Source organism: Xiphophorus hellerii, chromosome 12, assembly GCF_003331165.1.
Source record: "Xiphophorus hellerii strain 12219 chromosome 12, Xiphophorus_hellerii-4.1, whole genome shotgun sequence".
NCBI lineage: Eukaryota > Metazoa > Chordata > Actinopteri > Cyprinodontiformes > Poeciliidae > Xiphophorus > Xiphophorus hellerii.
In genome coordinates this window covers 574,575-597,596 of record NC_045683.1, presented here as the reverse complement: position 1 = coordinate 597,596, position 23,022 = coordinate 574,575, and the positions used below count along the sequence as shown (strand labels likewise).

The following is a 23,022-nucleotide window of genomic DNA, read 5'->3' as shown; positions in this document are numbered from 1 at the left end:
GAATCGTTTCTCGAAACCAGCTTAAACAGAGTTTACTTCAGTTCTGGACAGGGTAAATCCCGGCAGATTTAGGAAACTCAATTAACCCGTTAGAAGGAGAGCTGGTAGCACATCTCCCCTCTCAGAAGAGGAAGCAGAGAGTGAGACAGTAGAGACAGAAAGGAGGGGGGGGGTGTTGCGCAACAACAAGTGGCGCCCGAACAGGGACCCAGACTAACGGAATAGGAGGGCCCTGCCTGCCAAGTCAGTAAAAACAGATGTGAGGATCTGAATAGCTCACTTGGTTTGTTAACTCTTAGGGAATAGAGTTAATGGTGACTGATATGGCCGTCAGTCACAACCCTCGCAGTAACTGTATGGCATACAGGTGAGGGAAAGCTTCTACTGAGGATAAATGACCGGATCCAGACAGTGAAGCTAGTAGCCAACATAGTCTAGACCCATCCCTGCTCGAGAGCGCAAAGAGAGGCTTTGGGGGATAGACAACTCGAACCGACAGAGAGACGGAGTGATGGATGATCACTTCGAGGAGGAAAATCTGGGGAAGAAACCGGAGGAAGCCGGCCGCCCAGATCGTTTGGAGAAAGAGGAGACCTCAACAGAACTGCATCAGTTTCTGCACAGCTACTGTGACTCAGACCTGAAGCAAGTGGGGAAGTTGGTTCCAAGAATGAGGAACTGAAACATCAACCCCTGACAAAGAAAAGTTGGCTCACTCTTGCTGGAGTGGATCGTGATGTCATGTTGACAAGAAAAGAAAAGACCAGCCTGCAAGCATGCACAAGAAACACAGAAAAGTATCATCAGCTGACGATGGATGAGGAAGCACACCGCGTCCTCCACTGCAGCCATCGAGAAGACATCCGGCAACAGAGGAACAAACACCAGCAGCTGACATCATCACACAGACGCAGACATGGTTAAAGACATCCTGCTGGACCCGGAGCTTGAAATTGGGCCAGCACAACCCACCAGTAAGAAACGACCGCAAGCGACATCTGAGAAGCCAGGACAACTGGAATGGACAGTCCACACCGATGGATCCAGAAAGGGGTCCGACCAGTCGGCATACTGGGGATTTATTCTGAAGCAAGACGGCAAAGAGAGATGCCGTCAGAAAGGAAAAGCTCTCGGTAGTGCTCAAGCCGGAGAAGTGACGGCAGTACTGGAAGGATTGCTGGAGCTGGTGAAAAGGAAAATCAAGAGTGCCAGGTTAGTAACTGACAGTTACTACTGTGCTCAGGCCCTTAGAGAGGACTTGGCCATTTGGGAAGAAAATGGTTTCGAGACTGCAAAGGGCAAGCCCGTGGCACACAAAGATTTGTGGAAGAAGAAAGCAGAACTGAGGCTCCGCCCGAAACTTGAGGTGCAGCGACAAGGCGCACACCTGAGATGAAGCCCTATGGAGGGGCAAAGATGACGACCTTTCGTGCCACTAAGAAAGGTTGTCTCTGCCGGTGTCGAGGTGGGACAGAACACCTAAGGACAGGTGGTCCTAGAGTAGCACGGGGAGCAGGTAGTACGGTGCGTGCATAAGGCCCTCGGATATGCAGGCGTGCTACTCCCCCGTGAAGAACTGAGCAAGCAGGACTGCTGGATGTCCCTTCAGCCCATCCGATGCAGCTGTGTGACTTTGAGGTATGTGGTCGATACGCAGGGCACCCAGGGCAGCGGATGGAAGGTTTGTTCATCAAGAGCACAGTCCCATGGGGTTCAGTCTGCATGGATGTAGCAGAGCCAATGGGGACAACAGGAAAGAGAGGTGAGAAGTACCTCTTGGTGCTGATGGACACAGTGACAACTGCTAGAAGAGCAGGTCTTCCCCTGCAGAGGAACTCCGTTCACGTCACAGAAAGCAGGGAGGCGAAGACACTTCTCCTTTTTGCCCAGAGAAGAAAAAGGGAAGTTGCAGCTCGAAGTGTCACTGAAAACAGGGCAGAGAGTTTGGATTAAAGCTCAAGATCGGCCTGCAACTACGGTGATCAAGCTGAGATTCAACGCCCGAGATTTTGTAAAGCAAGTACTGAACTTCAACACAGTACTACTGATGAAGAAAGGGGTCCATGAGGAAGCAGTGCTCAAGCCAGTTCTTAGCTACAGCGAACCAGAACATTACGAGAAGGTGGCCAGAGAATCAAGCACCATGCCATCCTACAGTAGACTGGCCACTATTACAGGAAGGTTGCCGTTCAAAGAACAACTTCAAGGCTTTGGACTGGGAGGGCCGTGAAGAAATTGGACTATGCTAAAGAAGAACTCCTGTCACAACCTGATGGATTAAACTGGAAAAGGATCATGATTACGGATAAAGCGTCATGATGCTTATGCTTTTTGCTTTGCTCTGCTGAACAGCCAGAGAATTTTTTTTTTTTTTTGAGGCCTTCTGTCTCAGCCCATCTTCCCTAAAGAACCATCCCACATCCTGAAGAACCGACAGTTCATCCAGCGAAGGTTCTTGTAGAAGAATCAGGGCGATCCAAGTTTTCTTCGACATTCATCACCTCATGGGGGAAATCAAAACTCCAAGGAGGGGGTGTCAAGAGAAGTGGAGTTTTGATGACTACACTGAGCCCTCTGTGACAACTGAGGATGAAGAATCTGCATCTTCACATCCCAGACGAACCTCTTCTCTTTCCAGGGGATGAGGACGGCGAACTGCAGGAGGGTGATGGACTCCCAGCATGTGAAAGGTCTGACCTCGTGGAGGGGGTGTCAAGAAAATCCGAGCTCATCCCACTTCCCCATGCTGGAGATTTTAGTTTAACAGTAATAATAAATAAAGTTATCTTTAAAATGAATCACTCAAGTGACATCTAGGCCCAGCAGTAGACTTAGGTGTCAATAAAATAAATCTGGTTGTGTGTGTTGTTTTTGTCTAAAGCAAACTTTGCTTTAATTTTACTTTTTTCTATCTAATCATAAGAAATCATATTCAGACAGAGAGAGTCATGAAACAGGAAAAGCAGGTTTCCTGGAAAAAGAGGAAGTTTCCAGCCTGCAGATTTATAAAAATAGCTGAGACTATTCCTTATTTTAAAGGTAAAGTTTTAAAGAATGAAATCTAAACATTTTGAGTAATTGGATAAGATTCAAAGTAAAATACTTATATTAATATTGGTTTACTTGTAATAATACTTACACTTACATTTGTGGGAACACTTACAAGAAAAACAAGTAACTGTAACTTTGGTATCAAATAATTAGAATCATGGATTATTCTTGGTTTCTTTTCAGAAAAACATCTGTAATAACTCACATTAGGATTATAATAAGTATGATTAATAAGTTATGGTTATAAAATCATAAATGAATGCTAAATCAGAGAAGCTGAAGAAAATAAATGTGATATAAGTTATGGTTATAAAATTATAAATGAATGCTAAATCAAAGAAGCTAAAGAAAATAAATGTGATAAATGTGATTTTGACATTGAACTTGAAATGGTGTAAAAGGTGTAACTGCAATTAAACATCACTGATATGTTGTAGGTAGAGAGTAGGTGAAAGGTGAAAGGCAAGGAACTAACAGGAGAGCAGAGATGATCAACGCCTTATTTAGGTAAAAGGTTGTGCAGGCAATGGACAGGAGGTTGAGCAACTCTGAGACATTAGCACAGACATCAGGACATAATGTCTGAAGGACAGTGATGGATGTGAGGTCATCTGTCTAAGCAGACAGCCAATGAAAACGCACCAAAAGGGTGGATAAACCCTATAAAAGGTGGGTGCAAAAGAGGAACCTTTTGTTGGATCCTCCGGGCAGCTTCGAGCCAAGAGATGGACAAAGAACTCTGCAGCTGAAGAAGAGCCGGGGCCACAGAGCCGGAGACTGTCCCGCTCATGGAGACCAACCCGTCTGGCCCACAACCTGTGGCTTCGAATCGCACTTCTCTCATCGGCTGGGTTCAGACCCCAAAGACAAAGATGAAGACAAAGGCAAAGACAAAGAAGAAGAACTGGTGCCTTTTTTCCTGCCAGCACCAAGTCCTGTGTGACCTCACCATCCATGCGGAGAAGAAGCTCATCAGACCTACAGAGATCCCTGCCTTCGCTGATCAACATCTTCCTCCTGCTGCAACACCTTCTTCATCATCAAGCCAGGTCTGGGGATCGAAACGCCAAACTCCATCCGTCTCTCTCAAAGGTTCCCTTCTTTTTTTTAGTTCTCAGTATCAGCAGTAGGGAAAGATAGACTAGATGATTGATTTTACTTATTTGATTATTTCTGCTACTGAATTAAGCTGTACTGACCCTTGCAAAACTGCCTTACTAATAAAATATTTAGCATAAAGAAAATCTAAAAGATGTTGTGGACATTCAGTTAATGAGTCACCTTAAAGTTCTTTGATGGTTGTAAAATAGCTGTGATGTTTGATTCTGGAGAGGAAAAAGTTTAAAATGTTTTTAAGTTGCTGGTAGCCCAAATTTAAAACGTCATCCTTGGGACTCGCCCGAGTCACTAAAACCTACCTGGTTCAATAACAAATGCAAGTTGTAAAATAGAGAACGAGCGACCGTTAACAGGTGTGCTCTGTGAAACTAGTTGGCTGTAGGCTGCTCAGTCTGGCTAATTCACAGGGGGAAGAAGGGTGGGACACCTGGATGTAGGCCGTCAGAAAACCAGGCGAATCGTTTCTCGAAACCAGCTTAAACAGAGTTTACTTCAGTTCTGGACAGGGTAAATCCCGGCAGATTTAGGAAACTCAATTAACCCGTTAGAAGGAGAGCTGGTAGCACATCTCCCCTCTCAGAAGAGGAAGCAGAGAGTGAGACAGTAGAGACAGAAAGGAGGGGGGGGGTGTTGCGCAACAACAGTACTTTGAAACTAGCCCCATACAAATAGTCGTGGAACTTCTCACTGACCGCCCATTTAAGTGCGAGAAACTCTAATTTGTGCACAGGATAATTTCTTTCACTCTTAGAGAGACCTCGACTTGCATAAGCTATCACTCTGGTCTGACCATCCTGAACCTGATAAAGAGCTGCGCCTAACCCTGTCATGCTAGCATCTGTATGAAGCAGATATGGGAGCTGCCAGTTGGAAAAAGCAAGCACAGGAGCTGATGTTAACTTTTCAGTGATGAGCTCAAATGCAGTTTGACACATAGGGGTCCATCTGTCCCCAAGTGGATGTGACTGTTTGCGAGGCCAATGGCTAAAATTTTTATGCCTAGGGCTCCAGTCTCCTTTCAACAGATCATTCAGAGGTCTAACCACTTTAGCATAATCCCTAACAAAACGTCGGTAATAGCCAGTGAAACCTAAGAATGACCGTAGCTCTTTAACTGTTTTAGGTCGAGGCCATTCTTTCACAGCAGCTACCTTTTCTGGATCAGGTTCTATCCCCTGGGCAGATATTACATGCCCCAAATACTTCACAGAAGTCTGAAAGAATTTGCATTTGGAAAGGGACAGTTTGAGGCCAAAATCAGCAATGCGTTTGAGGACCTTCATTAATCTCTCCTCATGTTCTTCAATCGAGCTTGAGAATATGATAAGATCATCTAAGAAGGCAACAACCTCCTGGAGGTTAATTCCTTCCATCACTTTCTCCATAGTTCGCTGAAATGTGGCTGGAGAGTTGGTCAAACCTTGTGGCATTCTACGGAACTGCCAGGTACCAAACGGCGTGGTAAACGCTGTTTTTGGTCGATCTGCAGGTTCAACATCCAGCTGATAATATCCACTTTTAAGATCCAACACGGTGAACCACTTTGAACCTGACAGCAGGGAAAATGTCTCCTCTATCCGAGGTAATGGGTAAGCATCTTTTTTAGTTAAATTGTTTAGTCTCCGGTAATCCACCACCATTCGCAACTCTCCATTCTTTTTACGGACTAGAACAACGGGAGAGGCATAGGGACTATGAGATTCTTCTATTACACCCACAGCCAGAAGATCTTGAAGATGCCGTTTCAAATCGTCAAAGTCTGCAGGTGAGACACGTCTTGTTCTCTCTTTGAACGGCACATGAGGATCTAGTTCAATACGATGAGAGACACCTACAACGCTACCAACATCTAGATCATGCCTAGAAAAAGCACTAGCAACTTCAGTGTTGATTCTACGTTGCATGTGTTCTTTTAATTGGGGCGATATAGGGCTGTCACCAAAGTCAAGATCGAGAGTTTCAGATGTTGGCGCTACTTTTACATCACTAGCTACCAAAAAGGAATGTGCTTGGGGAACTTCAGCATCTGGTAAAATGTCTGGTTTGCTGGATGTGATAGGCACAGCCCAATCAATGGGAGAACACTCAGCAATGAGAGTTTTTGGATACAGAGTTATGTCACGTTCTGAAACATTTTTGACAGCTAGGTGGAACTTATTGTGGGATTCAGACTTTACCTCCACAATCTGATCATAAACTATTAAGCCTCCTGGTATAGGGGCTTCCTCTGCACCACCTACAAGAGCTTGAAACTCACCATTTCCCTGCTTAGAATGGCAGATACCCTTTAACGTATACAATTCACCACTCTTTAGGTGTACAGGTACTTTGCTGCTGAGTGTGACACGGAGAACTTTTGCACTCTTTGTTTGGGAATCTGTCAACTCACGACACTTGGCATAAGCCATTACCCAACTGGCCTGAATGGGCAAAGTTTCTAAAAATTTTGTCCCACCCATCTTCCTGCAATCTCTTGTCATTAGACGCAAGACATTTGTACCAACAAGAAGAGGGTACTCGTTGTTGTAAGTCTGGTCTGGACTGACTAAAGCTAAGATATGATAGCCTTGGCCTGTTCCACATGCATCTTTTGGGAACTGAACCTCCACCTCTACATATCCCACATAAGGGACCTTTTGCCCCGCTGCTCCTTCAATATCGAGTGCCCCTTTTATAGAGAATAACTGTCGGTGGGAAAGGTAATGGGAGTAAAATGACTGAGATATTATGGTCACCTGTGACCCAGTGTCAATAATACATTTGCACTGAGCTCCATCCAACCATGCTTCACTATCACAGGGCTTCCCCACAAGTCCAATGGGGACCTGAGAGATTTCTGTTACATGAGATGGCTCAGCAATACTCTGATTTAAAACAAGGGAACTCGTTTGACTTTGGGCCCCTGCCTGTTCCCTAGCAGGAGCCCTTACTTGTTTAAAGCCAAGTTTGGCGAAGAGGTTTTGTCTTGTAGGTTCAGTGTAAATTGATTCTGTCTGGTTTGATGTCTTGCACACAGTTTCTTTTGCACCAGGACAGCATTGGTTGGATTGGTGCATTGCGGTAGCAAATGAGCGTCGTCTCCACAGTTATAACAAAACTTTCCAACTTTCATGAGATTTGCTGGTGAAGTGGCTGGGGCTGCTGAAGTTACAGGACTGCCTTTAGTTCTTTGGTGGAGCTTCCGAAGTGGTTTCTCTTCTTTGGAGGGATAAGGGTGCTTAACAGGCACATTTCTCTGAAGCTCAGCTTCCAACTGCCTGATCCTCTCTTCCAGGTGCTCTCTAGAATAGACATCTGGTCCTAGAGGGAGTGTGTTGCCAGCGGGCTCTGAGGTGTCACTTGTGAAATGAGTCCTGGTATGGACTTTGGTTGAGCTTGCCCCCATATGTCGCTTTCTCCTCATTTCCTTTAAATGGCTCTCTTTTTCATATGTTCTTATTTTGAACAGTAGTTCTGAAAACGTCAAAATGGTGTGTGCGCTATAACCTGACTCTTGCAGACGCAGTGTAGTTATTAAGGAATCATCCCAACAGCCTCGGAGGAACTGCTTTAGTAACTGAGAGTCAAAGTCTTGCTTGGCCACACCGCTGCTTTCTACAACTTCCTGCAGCAGAGTTTGAAGTCGACGGAGGTAGTCAGACGCCCTCTCCCCACTGTTCTGATGTGTCTCTAGAAACTGAATATACAGCTCTTCCCCTCCTGTTACATTACCATATGCTTTCTCTAATTCTTGAAGATAAGCACTTGGTGTGGCTTGGGCTCCAATGAAAAGAGCCACATTTAAGGCAGGGGTAAGTAAGCTATCGAGTATCATACGGCGCTGTTGCCCTTCTGATAGGCTAATGTCGTTTATCACTTGCTTAGCTCGAAGCCGCCATATGCTAAAATCTACTTCTGTTGGAGGTTTTGGAAAGTTACCAGAGAAAAGCCGTAGCTCTCTTGGAGGAGGCTGGTGCACTGGTGAGTCATGTTTTACAATATGTTCTACTATAACTTTTTGGACATCAGCAGGCAGAGGGCTGATTAATACAGTCTCGTTTGCTGCCTGTGTACGATTTGAGGTATGGTTCTCATCATCTGCGACAGCTGGTCTTGCACGGGTGACTGGCTGGGTTTTGAGTGCAGATGCTGGAGTTGATGATACAATGTTTCTTTCTTCATGTTTTCCATAAATACGACTTGCAGCTACCTGACTTATTGTAGCAGGGTCCATTTTGTATGTTAAGGCCAACTCGTGCACTTGTTCCTGAAAACACGTGGTCATGTTACCAATGGCACGTGCAAGAGGTACTACTTTCTGACTGAATGACTCATTTTCACATTTAGGGGAGCAGTAGTCATCAATCTGTACAACCTCCCATAATGAATCAACAACTGAGTACTCACAGTCCAACAACATAGGAGTAATACCTTCGCCGAACTGGCACAGAATGGAATCAGGGAGACTGTCAATGAATTGCACTTTGATAACATCATCAAGCGCTACAAAGGCCCTTTTTACATCATCCAGTTTAGTTGTAGCTGGGACACCCTTAAGAATTACAGTGCATTCAGGGTCAAAACCATATATTTCACAAAACTCCATTTTTTTTTTTTTTTGACTCAGATGTTAAGCTGTGAAAATATGGTTTGTTCAACAATATTAGAGATGAGATGAATGCCTTTCAAGTCCCTGTTCGGGCGCCAATTTTTCTACTTGCTTGGATGTAACCAAAGAATAGAACTTAGTCGGGTTCAGATAGCAGTTTACTATCAACCAGTTTTGTTTATTACAAATTTCTGGACTGAAATACATCCAACTTCATCTCAACTCAAATCTTAGAGTGAACAACATTCACTATAACAGAGTCCTTGGTAAAGGAAAAAAACAAAAGAAGCTGGCCAGCAAAAAAATAAGTTCGTATAGAGCTCTATATTTGTATGTGTGTGTCTGGTGCATACAAATGAAAAAGGTTGTCTTGACTGGGATAGGGACCCAAAATGATGATGGCAGCCGGTGTCCACAAACACGAAAAATTCAGCAGCCTCTCCTTCCTCCTCTGCAGGCACACGAAGACCCAACGTTCCTCTCACAACAATTGTCAAGAAAATCCGAGCTCATCCCACTTCCCCATGCTGGAGATTTTAGTTTAACAGTAATAATAAATAAAGTTATCTTTAAAATGAATCACTCAAGTGACATCTAGGCCCAGCAGTAGACTTAGGTGTCAATAAAATAAATCTGGTTGTGTGTGTTGTTTTTGTCTCCAGCAAACTTTGCTTTAATTCTACTTTTTTCTATCTAATCATAAGAAATCATAGTCAGACAGAGAGAGTCATGAAACAGGAAAAGCAGGTTTCCTGGAAAAAGAGGAAGTTTCCAGCCTGCAGATTTATAAAAATAGCTGAGACTATTCCTTATTTTAAAGCATGAAAGTTTTAAAGAATGAAATCTAAAACATTTTGAGTAATTTGATAAGATTCAAAGTAAAATACTTATATTAATAATGGTTTACTTGTAATAATATTTACACGAACATTTGTGGGAACACTTACAAGAAAAACAAGTAACTGTAACTTTGGTATCAAATAATTAGAATCATGGATTATTCTTGGTTTCTTATCAGAAAAACATCTGTAATAACTCACATTAGGATTATAATAAGTATAATTAATAAGTTATGGTTATAAAATCATAAATGAATGATAAATCAGAGAAGCTGAAGAAAATAAATGTGATATAAGTTTTGGTTATAAAATTATAAATGAATGATAAATCAGAGAAGCTAAAGAAAATAAATGTGATATAAATGTGATTTTGACATTGAACTTGAAATGGTGTAAAAGGTGTAACTGCAATTAAACATCACTGATATGTTGGAGGTAGAGAGTAGGTGAAAGGTGAAAGGCAAGGAACTAACAGGAGAGCAGAGATGATCAACGCCTTATTTAGGTAAAAGGTTGTGCAGGCAATGGACATAGGAGGTTGAGCAACCCTGAGACATTAGCACAGACATCAGGACATAATGTCTGAAGGACAGTGATGGATGTGAGGTCATCTGTCTAAGCAGACAGCCAATGAAAACGCACCAAAAGGGTGGATAAACCCTATAAAAGGTGGGTGCAAAAGAGGAACCTTTTGTTGGATCCTCCGGGCAGCTTCGAGCCAAGAGATGGACAAAGAACTCTGCAGCTGAAGAAGAGCCGGGGCCACAGAGCCGAAGACTGTCCTGCCATGAGGACCAACCCGTCTGGCCCACAACCTGTGGCTTCACATCGCACTTCTCTCATCGGCTGGGTTCAGACCCCAAAGACAAAGATGAAGACAAAGACAAAGGCAAAGACAAAGAAGAAGAACTGGTGCCTTTTTTCCTGCCAGCACCAAGTCCTGTGTGACCTCACCATCCATGCGGAGAAGAAGCTCATCAGACCTACAGAGATCCCTGCCTTCATCGATCAACTTCCTCCTCCTGCTGCAGCACCTTCTTCATCATCAAGCCAGGTCTGGGGTTCGAAACGTCAAACTCCGTCCGTCTCTCTCAAAGGTTCCCTTTTTTAGTTCTCAGTATCAGCAGTAGGGAAAGATAGACTAGATGATTGATTTTACTTATTTGATTATTTCTGCTACTGAATTAAGCTGTACTGACCCTTGCAAAAATGCCTTACTAATAAAATATTTAGCATAAAGAAAATCTAAAAGATGTTGTGGACATTCAGTTAATGAGTCACCTTAAAGTTCTTTGATGGTTGTAAAATAGCTGTGATGTTTGATTCTGGAGAGGAAAAAGTTTAAAATGTTTTTAGGTTGCTGGTAGCCCAAATTTAAAAACGTCATCCTTGGGACTCGCCCGAGTCACTAAAACCTACCTGGTTCAATAACAAATGCAAGTTGTAAAATAGAGAACGAGCGACCGTTAACAGGTGAGCTCTGTGAAACTAGTTGGCTGTAGGCTGCTCAGTCTGGCTAATTCACAGGGGGAAGAAGGGTGGGACACCTGGATGTAGGCCGTTAAAAATCAGGTGAATCGTTTCTGGAAACCAGCTTAAACAGAGTTTACTTCAGTTCTGGACAGGGTAAATCCCGGCAGATTTAGGAAACTCAAATAACCCGTTAGAAGGAGAGCTGGTAGCACATCTCCCCTCTCAGAAGAGGAAGTAGAGAGAGAGACAGTAGAGACAGAAAGGAGGGGGGGGGTGTTGCGCAACAACAAGTGGCGCCCAACGTGGGGCCCAGACTAACGGAGTAGGAGGGCCCTATGTGCATTCAGTTAATAACAGATGTGAGGTAAAAACAGATGTGAGGATCTGAATAGCTCACTTGGTTTCTTAACTCTTAGGGAAAGCTTCTACTGAGGATAAATGACCGGATCCAGACAGTGAAGCTAGTAGCCAACATAGTCTAGACCCATCCCTGCTCGAAGGCTAAAGAGAGGCTTTGGGGGATAGACAACTCGAACCGACAGAGTCGGAGTGATGGATGATCACTTCGAGGAGGAAAATCTGGGGAAGAAACCGGAGGAAGCCGGCCGTCCAGATCGTTTGGAAAAGGAGGAGACCTCAACAGAACTGCATCAACTTTCTGCACAGCTACCCAGGGCACCCAGGACAGCGGATGGAAGGTTTGTTCATCAAGAGCACAGTCCCATGGGGTTCAGTCTGCATGGATGTAGCAGAGCCAATGGGGACAACAGGAAAGAGAGGTGAGAAGTACCTCTTGGTGCTGATGGACACAGTGACAACTGCTAGAAGAGCAGGTCTTCCCCTGCAGAGGAACTCCGTTCACGTCACAGAAAGCAGGGAGGCGAAGACACTTCTCCTTTTTGCTCAGAGAAGAAAAAGGGAAGTTGCAGCTCAAAGTGTCACTGAAAACAGGACAGAGAGTTTGGATTAAAGCTCAAGATCGGCCTGCAACTACGGTGATCAAGCTGAGATTCAACGCCCGAGATTTTGTAAAGCAAGTACTGAACTTCAACACAGTACTACTGATGAAGAAAGGGGTCCATGAGGAAGCAGTGCTCAAGCCAGTTCTTAGCTACAGCGAACCAGAACATTACGAGAAGATGGCCAGAGAATCAAGCACCATGCCATCCTACAGTAGACTGGCCACTATTACGGGAAGGTTGCCGTTCAAAGAACAACTTCAAGGCTTTGGACTGGGAGGGCCGTGAAGAAATTGGACTATGCTAAAGAAGAACTCCTGTCACCACCTGATGGATTAAAATGGAAAAGGATCATGATTACGGATAAAGTGTCATGATGCTTATGCTTTTTGCTTTGCTCTGCTGAACAGCCAGAATTTTTTTTTTTTGAGGCCTTCTGTCTCAGCCCATCTTCCCTTCCCTAAAGAACCATCCCACATCCTGAAGAACCGACAGTTCATCCAGCGAAGGTTCTTGTAGAAGACTCAGAGCGATCCAAGTTTTCTTCGACATTCATCACCTCATGGGGGAAATCAAAACTCCAAGGAGGGGGTGTCAAGAGAAGTGGAGTTTTGATGACTACACTGAGCCCTTTGTGACAACTGAGGATGAAGAATCTGCATCTTCGCATCCCAGATGAACATCTTCTCTTTCCAGGGGATGAGGACGGCGAACTGCAGGAGGGTGATGGACTCCCAGCATGTGAAAGGTCTGACCTCGTGGAGGGGGTGTCAAGAAAATCCGAGCTCATCCCACTTCCCCATGCTGGAGATTTTAGTTTAACAGTAATAATAAATAAAGTTATCTTTAAAATGAATCACTCAAGTGACATCTAGGCCCAACAGTAGACTTAGGTGTCAATAAAATAAATCTGGCTGTGTGTGTTGTTTTTGTCTAAAGCAAACTTTGCTTTAATTCTACTTTTTTCTATCTAATCATAAGAAATCATAGTCAGACAGAGAGAGTCATGAAACAGGAAAAGCAGGTTTCCTGGAAAAAGAGGAAGTAAGTTTCCAGCCTGCAGATTTATAAAAATAGCTGAGACTATTCCTTATTTTAAAGCATGAAAGTTTTAAAGAATGAAATCTAAAACATTTTGAGTAATTTGATAAGATTCAAAGTAAAATACTTATATTAATAATGGTTTACTTGTAATAATATTTACACGAACATTTGTGGGAACACTTACAAGAAAAACAAGTAACTGTAACTTTGGTATTAAATAATTAGAATCATGGATTATTCTTGGTTTCTTATCAGAAAAACATCTGTAATAACTCACATTAGGATTATAATAAGTATGATTAATAAGTTATGGTTATAAAATCATAAATGAATGATAAATCAGAGAAGCTGAAGAAAATAAATGTGATATAAGTTTTGGTTATAAAATTATAAATGAATGCTAAATCAGAGAAGCTAAAGAAAATAAATGTGATATAAATGTGATTTTGACATTGAACTTGAAATGGTGTAAAAGGTGTAACTGCAATTAAACATCACTGATATGTTGTAGGTAGAGAGTAGGTGAAAGGTGAAAGGCAAGGAACTAACAGGAGAGCAGAGATGATCAACGCCTTATTTAGGTAAAAGGTTGTGCAGGCAATGGACAGGAGGTTGAGCAACTCTGAGACATTAGCACAGACATCAGGACATAATGTCTGAAGGACAGTGATGGATGTGAGGTCATCTGTCTAAGCAGACAGCCAATGAAAACGCACCAAAAGGGTGGATAAACCCTATAAAAGGTGGGTGCAAAAGAGGAACCTTTTGTTGGATCCTCCGGGCAGCTTCGAGCCAAGAGATGGACAAAGAACTCTGCAGCTGAAGAAGAGCCGGGGCCACGGAGCCGGAGACTGTCCTGCCATGAGGACCAACCCGTCAGGCCCACAATCTGTGGCTTCGAATCGCACTTCTCTCATCGGCTGGGTTCAGACCCCAAAGACAAAGATGAAGACAAAGACAAAGGCAAAGACAAAGAAGAAGAACTGGTGCCTTTTTTCCTGCCAGCACCAAGTCCTGTGTGACCTCACCATCCCTGCGGAGAAGAAGCTCATCAGACCTGCGGAGATCCTGGCCTTCATCGATCAACTTCCTCCTCCTGCTGCAGCACCTTCTTCATCATCAGGCCAGGTCTGGGGTTCGAAACGCCAAACTCCGTCCGTCTCTCTCAAAGGTTCCCTTTTTTTTTTTTTTTAGTTCTCAGTATCAGCAGTAGGGAAAGATAGACTAGATGATTGATTTTACTTATTTGATTATTTCTGCTACTGAATTAAGCTGTACTGACCCTTGCAAAACTGCCTTACTAATAAAATATTTAGCATAAAGAAAATCTAAAAGATGTTGTGGACATTCAGTTAATGAGTCACCTTAAAGTTCTTTGATGGTTGTAAAATAGCTGTGATGTTTGATTCTGGAGAGGAAAAAGTTTAAAATGTTTTTAGGTTGCTGGTAGCCCAAATTTAAAACGTCATCCTTGGGACTCGCCCGAGTCACTAAAACCTACCTGGTTCAATAACAAATGCAAGTTGTAAAATAGAGAACGAGCGACCGTTAACAGGTGTGCTCTGTGAAACTAGTTGGCTGTAGGCTGCTCAGTCTGGCTAATTCACAGAGGGAAGAAGGGTGGGACACCTGGATGTAGGCCGTTAAAAATCAGGTGAATCGTTTCTCGAAACCAGCTTAAACAGAGTTTGCTTCAGTTCTGGACAGGGTAAATCCCGGCAGATTTAGGAAACTCAATTAACCCGTTAGAAGGAGAGCTGGTAGCACATCTCCCCTCTCAGAAGAGGAAGTAGAGAGTGAGACAGTAGAGACAGAAAGGAGGGGGGGGGTGTTGCGCAACAACACAATGCAGACATTACCAATCTCCAGTAATGCTCACCTAGCAGGGAAACATCATATGAGCATCAAAGTTAGGCAATATGCAGCCAGGCTGAGACTAGCATGTCTCTGCTCTGCAGCAGCTCTGAACTCTAAAGCCCGGGAATTCCCTTAGCAACTGCAGTCGGAATGCTGCCGTAAAGTAATGTCGTTCCGTTCTCTTAAAGGGACACTACCCATAAAGTAAAAGAATACAGAAAAGCAAAATAGCACAGTACAAATACAAAATAACACAGTACAAATACAGCAGGGTTACATATGGTTGATTTATAAATATATATACATTTTTTTTCTTTGTTAACAACCAGAGAAGACGCTGCTGCAGGAGTCAAAGCCACTACAGAAACATGAGTTTCATTAGTCCTGGTCCTGGAAACCTTCTGCAGCTGCTAGAAGACCACCTTTCTGTGGATCTGGAGGGTCAGGTCAGAGGTCAGCCTGATCTCTGGTTTATAGCTGGAACAACTGAAGCTGACTCTAGACCTATAACTCTAGATCCTAATACTCTAGATCTATAACTCTAGATCAGGGGTGTCCAACATGGGTCCTGGTGTTTTATCCTGCGTGTTTTAGTCTCTCCCTGGTTTAACGCACCTGGATCCAATGATGGATCATTAGGAGAACATTGACCTGCTGAAATGGTTGTTATACCAGCAGGGAGGGAACTAGAACATCCAGGATGCCGGGCCAAAGGACCCACTTTGGGCTCCACTGATCTAGATTCCTCCTCTTTAGGTCCAAAAATAATAACTTCAGTTTTGTTTCTGTTCAGCTGGAGAAAGTTTTGGCTCATCCACACATTTATCTGTTCTCAGCATCTGTTCACTGATTGGATGGGGTCAAAGGTCATCTAGTGGCATCATAATGTAGAGCTCAGTATCACCTGCGTAATTATGGTAGCTAATCTTATTTCCTGTTATAACCTGAGCCTGTGGGAGCATGTAGATTTTGAGCATTAGAGGTCCTAGGACTGAAACTTGGGGAACCCCACATGTGACCTCTGACCTCTTCAATGAGAAGTTTCCTATTGAAACAAAAAAATCCCAGTTCTCTATGGGAGCATTTAGTCCACTTCCATTAAAGTTAGAAACTAGAAACTCCGGTTCGGTTGGTGAGGTGTGAACGCTAATCGACCTCTGACCTCTGGTCCTCCAAACCTCGGTCTGGGTTTGGTTGAAGAGAACTCTGGTTCAGTTTGTGAACGCCAAGCGGACCGGAGACGGCTCCGAACGCAGGAAGTGGACTACAGCACAGGGCATTCTGGGTAAATACAACCAAAGCTAACGTGTTAGCCTAGTGCTAGCAGCAGAAAGTACAAGAATCAGACTGACCCATTATTTATAAAATATTTTGCACATATACAACATTTTGTACTGAACAACTACAAAATACTCTTCAAATAAATAAAGTCAATGCTGTCCACAATTTCATTCATAAATATAAAAATAATTCTAAATTAATTAAGTACTGCATTGCCCATTGCAAAAACTCGCTAAGCATAATATTTTGCATTGCAAATTGTCGTCTGAATGAAGGTGCTGATGATACAAGTCTGGTCCCTTATAGCTGGCGAATAAAGAGGCAGGCTCACAAATACACTTCTAAAAATGTCTATGCTCCAGCTTCTGGTTTCTGTATTCATCTTCAGTGAGTTTAATACCTGAACTCTGACCTTGCCCAGACATTTATAGCTGTATGTTCATGTTAGCGACGGGATTTGACTCCTTCGTTCATCACACACAGAAACGCATCATTTCTGTAACGCCACGATGAGCTTCGCCATCCGTTAGTGGCGACCGGGACGATATGAAATACATTTTCCGGTTCGTCCGTAAAGCTACACTTACACTGTAACCATCACCTGCTCAGCCGCCCGCCGTGTTCAGTCTATCCGCTCACCTGTATAAATACACCTGCAGGTTGGTCCCGCCGTTCGCTCTGAACCAGCAGCTCCGGGAGGAGAAAAGCTGCCGTACTCCAGGCATGGCGCCAGTCATTTTAAAGATGCTTATTGGTCCCCCAAAAACGACACAAACCCGGACATTATCATGAATCAATAAAATCCTCCCAGGCCGAACTTGAAAACTGGACCTTATGCTGCTAACACTTAGCTTTCATCAACAACTCAGGCGGGAGTGAGAGCGCTGGGCAACGCAAATAACGACCCGGCCGGAACACGGCGCATTAAATAATAAAATATAACTTAATGAAGCTTCGAGGCAGATAAATTTCCCTGGAGGAATTTTAATAATCGAGGAATCATTTCAGCCCTAATCCCATCTCAACACAGCAGCTAAAAGTGCAGCAGTATAATGTATAATTCATTGTTAAAGTAAAATTGTGAAGGTTAAAAAAATCACCACTGAGTATTAACAAAAAACATTTAGCATAATTTCTTTTGTTCCCCTCTCGGCCCCCGTCTAGATCCGCCCCTGGGCTGCAGGTCTGGTTCATTTTTGGTTAGCATGATTTTTCTTCATTGATAGGAAGTCAGGTTATCCAAACTGGTAAACCACGTTAATAAAATAATAGTGAAATAATACATTAAATGACCAATGAACAATTATTCATAAAATATATAAATATTTCTGAATAAAACACACAGAAAGTCCTAACAAACTTTTCTAATGTTGGAAATATGAATGTACTGTTAATCTATTAGCATGATTCGTTCTTTAAATGGGCATCATATAATTTTGGCTAATGCTACTACATATTAAATAAAGTATCATCCAAACTCAACATCCAAGCAAATAATCAAAGCATTAATAGTTTACTAAAAGCTCAATAAAAAACTGATCAATGATCAAATGTTCTGTACCATCTGAGCCTCAGGAGATGATTGAGGATGAAGAGACTCTGATGTCTGGTTCTTTAGGTTCTGACGGGTCTGCGGTTCCTCTCCTGATCCACTCTGTCTATCATACAGCAGCACACGGCGCCACGACGGACACTTTTGTGTCCATCGATGGACACATTGTCCATCCTCACTGACATTGTTCAGCCTGGAATGAGCGTCTTCCTCCTCACGTCTGGATTTCTGCCAGTCTTTGTTTCTGAGGACGGCGGAGTATCGGGTGGTCATTTAAAAAGACGCGGGTTGATAGCAGCGGCGTAGCAACCGTCTCTAGGCAACCGTAGCGTTCTGGGGTCCTTTAGCTCCCGCCAACAGAATTTAGCTGACCTTAATATTTCCTGTTTTATTTTGGTCATTATTGTTACATTGTTAAGAAGGTCCTGGGTTCGATTCCCGGCCCGGGGTCTTTCTGCATGGAGTTTGCATGTTCTCCCTGTGCATGCGTGGGTTCTCTCCGGGTACTCCGGCTTCCTCCCACAGTCCAAAAACATGACTGTCAGGTCAATTGGTTTCTCTAAATTCTCCCTAGGTGTGTGTGTGTGTGTGTGTGTGTGAGTGGGTGTATGATTGTTTGTCCTGTATGTCTCTGTGTTGCCCTGCGACAGACTGGTGACCTGTCCAGGTGACCCCGCCTCTCGCCCGGAACGTAGCTGGAGAGGCAGCAGCTCCTCCCAACCGCATTAGGGACAAAGGTGAACAGAAAATGAATGAATGAATGAATGGATGGATGGATGGATGGATGGGTGGATGGATGGATGGGTGGATGGATGGATGGATGGATGGATGGATGGCATTATTGTTACATTTAGTGTTGATGTGTGTGAGGCCTGTCTATCGGACAGTTATGTATCGGCCCAATACGGGACGCCACATTTAACGGTATTTTCCGGTGGAGTGGTAATCCTATTCAGGGCTGCTGAGGTCCAACAGAACCAGAACCAGCACTTCTTCAATGATTTGTATTTATGTGGATGTCATTGAACACTTTAACGATGGCGGTCTCCATGGTAGCCATGGAAACCGGACTGAGAGACGTCAAAGCGTCTGGAGGCCGTTTACCTGCCAGGCTGATTACCTGTCTCAGGTCCTCCAGGTACGGCTCCATGCCTGTGGGCAGCTGGATCTTCATGACGGTCAGAAGCGACTCGGTGTAATCCTCGTTGGGTGGAGGTCGGTACCTGGAACACAAAGGTCACAGCGTCCACCACTGAGGATCCGGGCCGACCGGGTCAGGTTTTACCTTCTTACTTCACACAGGCGACCAGGTGAGGAGGCTGCACGGTTTCATCTGAGGAGCAGAGCAAGAACATGAGGTGGAAAGATCAAACAGAGTTTCCTTAAATCCAGCATGGGGGGCGAGGGCCTTGGGGAGGACGTACTGATGGGTCCGACCAGCTCGATGGTCAGGTCAAAGTTACAGGAGGTCTGCGTGGACGCAGTAGTCTGGTAGTAAACCGTCTTCATCTGGAGACACAGACAGACTGTTACTGGGAGGACGTCTCACCTGTCAGGTGACCACAACAAGCTCCTCCCACCTTCACACTGGACACGCCCCTCCCATAACCGGTGCTCACGATGATGTCATCATCCTTTGTTATCTTTGACAGAAACAGAGGAGGTGAAGTGAGTAGTTCTGTTGGGGCTGTGGCCCCGCCCCTCCAGGTGGGCTCGGCCTCACCTGGAGGGGCGGGGCCACCGGGCGGCTGCGGCTCAGCTGGACTCGGCTCAGCACTTCCTGCCTGCTGTAGCGGATGTTGATGTCCTGGTTGAGTGCAGCTCTAGGAACGACCCTGCTGTACTCTGTGAGGGCCTCCAGGGTCAGAGCCATGTCCTGATGTCACACACCACCACCGAAGAAGAAAAGAAGCTGAGCTGGGTGTAGAACTCAATGTCGCCCTCCGCTGGTGGAGTGGAACACGTTTACCTTGATGGAGTAGAAACCTTCTCCGTAGTGCTGATCCTGAGTCAGCCAGGAAATCACGGGGTTGGCGTATTGGATCCTCCCCTTTAAGAGACAAACCAAGTTACTGAGGCAACCCCGCCCTCTACAGGCGGAGAGAGGAACGGCAGAAACACCGCCCTCTACAGGCGGAGAGAGGAACGGCAGAAACACCGCCCTCTACAGGCGGAGAGAGGAACGGCAGAAACACCACCCTCTACAGGCGGAGAGAGGAACGGCAGAAACACCGCCCTCTACAGGCGGAGAGAGGAACGGCAGAAACACCGCCCTCTACAGGTGGAGAGGGGAAATGATTGTGTGATATTATAAATGTAAATTGAATGGTTTCATCAGCCTTATGAAGTGGAAGCTGTTTGCACCTTGAGCAGGACGGTCAGCAGGACGTACGCCGTCATCTCCACCGTCTGACCGCTGGATTTATCAGGCTTCAACCAATCAGCCGTCACGCTGGGCTCCTGCCAGTACCGCAGCACAACCGGGTTCCCTGAACACAGAAAGCAGCATCATGACACCTCTGGTATGTTTAGGGGTTCAAAGACCCCAGACATACCAGAGGTTCAAAGCCATGGCAATGCAAACAACAGAATAAAACACAAATACAACAGAAGAAAAAAAAATAATAAAAAAATACCAAAGGAATCAACAAACCCAAAGATTCCTCAAACATGAAGAGGAAATCTTGGTTTTGAATAAATGTGAAACAATCATTTGCAGGTAACCTTTCTGCCGCGCCTGCTGCTCCAGGCTGGTCAGCAGCATCATGGCCTCCGCACTGCTGGGGTCCTGCAGCGTCAGAGCGTAGGTCGCCACCGCACGCACGTACATGCTCCTCACATTCAGGGCATGCTGGGAAAGGTAGTTTGCTGCTGAACGCTTGCTGTTGTCATGGAACTGAGAGGAGGAACGACAAGGAGAGGAATCAACATGGATCAGAACAAAAAAAACAGCCGGAAAATGAAAATAAAAACTGAATCCGTTCATAGGAGATTCAACGAAAACCGACTCAGTTCTTTTCAGTTCATGGTGAGAATAAACCAGGTGATTTGTTCAACCAGAGTTCAACCAGACTTCTTGTTTCCAGGGAAGAAAATAACGCGACACACGGAAGAATTACTCTACCAAAGTTCAACGAGACGTCTGCCGTCTTCATCCTGCAGCAAATTAAACTTTCAACCAACTGAAAAACTGACAGACTTTAATTTAGTTTCTGCCACTAGTTTCCATGGCAACCATTAAATGCAGACTGCATGCTGGGTGTTTGGGAAATCCTCTTCTGTTCTACCATCACAAACACAAACAACTGAGACTTTAACTGGACCTGTGAACTCAGCTGATGAGCAGCCGGTGGAGGCTCCGTGATGCTGCGGGCCCCGGAGCCCACAGAGCAGCGGCTACAGAAACCGAAAGCTGGTATCCAAACTGCTCAGACATGATTCTACTGACAAAACGAATCCATCTTCTTCCAGAGGCCTTCCCACGCTGACCTTTGACCTCTGACCCTGATGTTCATCTGTTTAGGACGACCCAGTTCTCACCCGGAGCTGCAGGATGGGGTCTCTGATGCTCGTCGCTCGGTGTAAGGCCACCAGCACCAAGGAAGTCACGAAGACCGTCTGTTCCTCATCAGCGCCGCCAACCTGGAAACCAGAACCACGGTCACAGAGGAGCTGACCGCCAGAGGAGGCCGACCGACCCAACTGACCATGACCCGGCTGTTCTTGGAGGAAGCCCGCTCCGTGAAGGAGCCGTCAGGCTGCTGAGTTTTGAAGATCAACCAGCTGACAGAGTCTGAGAGCAACTGATGGTCCACGGAGACGAACGGGTCGGCCAAAGACAGAGTCCTGACCACCTCGGCGGTGACCCTGCAGGACGGAAGGTCATCAGCTCACAGATACAACTTTATTCATAAAGCACTTTAAAACAACACCACAGGCCAAAGCACTGTATGATAAAAACACAGAAAACAACAAATAAAACATTAAAATCTAGAGTTTTATAGGACTGCGCCTAAAAATTGATTCACATAAGAATCACAATTCTCATTTATTACAATTCAGAATCTATTTAAAATGTCCCAAAATTGATTTTAAAAAATAGAGTCAATCCACTATCGGTAGGCCTCCATTTTTTTACGTTCTGACGTCGTCATGGAGACGGTACTGGAATGTATCGCTTACACATGTGCAGAAAGCAGCGCAACAAAGAAGAAACAGCAGACATGAAGGAGGGAATCAGGCGGCCATCAAAGCTACAGCACAGCTAAGATAAAGCTACAGCACAGCTAAGATAAAGCTACAGCGGAGCTAAGCTAAAGCTACAGCACAGCTAAGCTAAAGCTACAGCGGAGCTAAGCTAAAGGTACAGCACAGTTAAGCTAAAGCTAAGGTAGCACAGCTAAGCTAAAGCTACAGCAGAGCTAAGCTAAAGGTACAGCAGAGCTAAGCTAAAGCTACAGCAGAGCTAAGCTAAAGCTACAGCGGAGCTAAGCTAAAGGTACAGCACAGTTAAGCTAAAGCTAAGGTAGCACAGCTAAGCTAAAGCTACAGCAGAGCTAAGCTAAAGCTACAGCGGAGCTAAGCTAAAGACATGATTCTACTGTCTTTAGCTAAGCTAAAGCTAAAGCTACAGCACAGTTAAGCTAAAGCTACAGCACAGCTAAGCTAAAGCTACAGCAGAGCTAAGCTAAAGCTAAGGTAGCACAGCTAAGCTAAAGCTACAGCGGAGCTAAGCTAAAGCTACAGCACAGCTAAGCTAAAGCTACAGCAGAGCTAAGCTAAAGCTACAGCACAGCTAAGCTAAAGCTACAGCGGAGCTAAGCTAAACCTACAGAACAGCTAAGCTAAAGCTACAGCGGAGCTAAGCTAAAGGTACAGCACAGTTAAGCTAAAGCTAAGGTAGCACAGCTAAGCTAAAGCTACAGCGGAGCTAAGCTAAAGACATGATTCTACTGTCTTTAGCTAAGCTAAAGCTAAAGCTACAGCGGAGCTAAGCTAAAGCTACAGCACAGTTAAGCTAAAGCTACAGCACAGCTAAGCTAAAGCTCCAGCAGAGCTAAGCTAAAGCTAAGGTAGCACAGCTAAGCTAAAGCTACAGCGGAGCTAAGCTACAGCACAGCTAAGCTAAAGCTACATGAGAGCTAAGCTAAAGCTAAGGTAGCACAGCTAAGCTAAAGCTACAGCACAGCTAAGCTAAAGCTACAGCGGAGCTATGCTAAAGCTACAGCGGAACTAAGCTAAACCTACAGCGGAGCTATG

General features: G+C 44.7%; 1 protein-coding gene across 1 annotated transcript in view; it reads right to left on the bottom strand.

Annotated features, from left to right (window-relative positions):
* The window catches only part of c5 (complement component 5), a 50,673-nt gene that overhangs the window by 16,239 nt on the left and 11,412 nt on the right, over positions 1 to 23,022 (bottom strand). Inside the window, exons 26-35 of the mRNA XM_032579518.1 lie at positions 21,471 to 21,630; positions 21,304 to 21,405; positions 20,488 to 20,659; positions 20,128 to 20,252; positions 19,733 to 19,813; positions 19,487 to 19,639; positions 19,344 to 19,406; positions 19,188 to 19,272; positions 19,057 to 19,096; positions 18,884 to 18,986 (exon numbers count right to left, since the gene is read on the bottom strand). Of these exons, the coding sequence (XP_032435409.1) occupies positions 18,884 to 18,986; positions 19,057 to 19,096; positions 19,188 to 19,272; positions 19,344 to 19,406; positions 19,487 to 19,639; positions 19,733 to 19,813; positions 20,128 to 20,252; positions 20,488 to 20,659; positions 21,304 to 21,405; positions 21,471 to 21,630 (1,084 nt within the window). The remainder of the gene's footprint in view (positions 1 to 18,883; positions 18,987 to 19,056; positions 19,097 to 19,187; positions 19,273 to 19,343; positions 19,407 to 19,486; positions 19,640 to 19,732; positions 19,814 to 20,127; positions 20,253 to 20,487; positions 20,660 to 21,303; positions 21,406 to 21,470; positions 21,631 to 23,022) is intronic.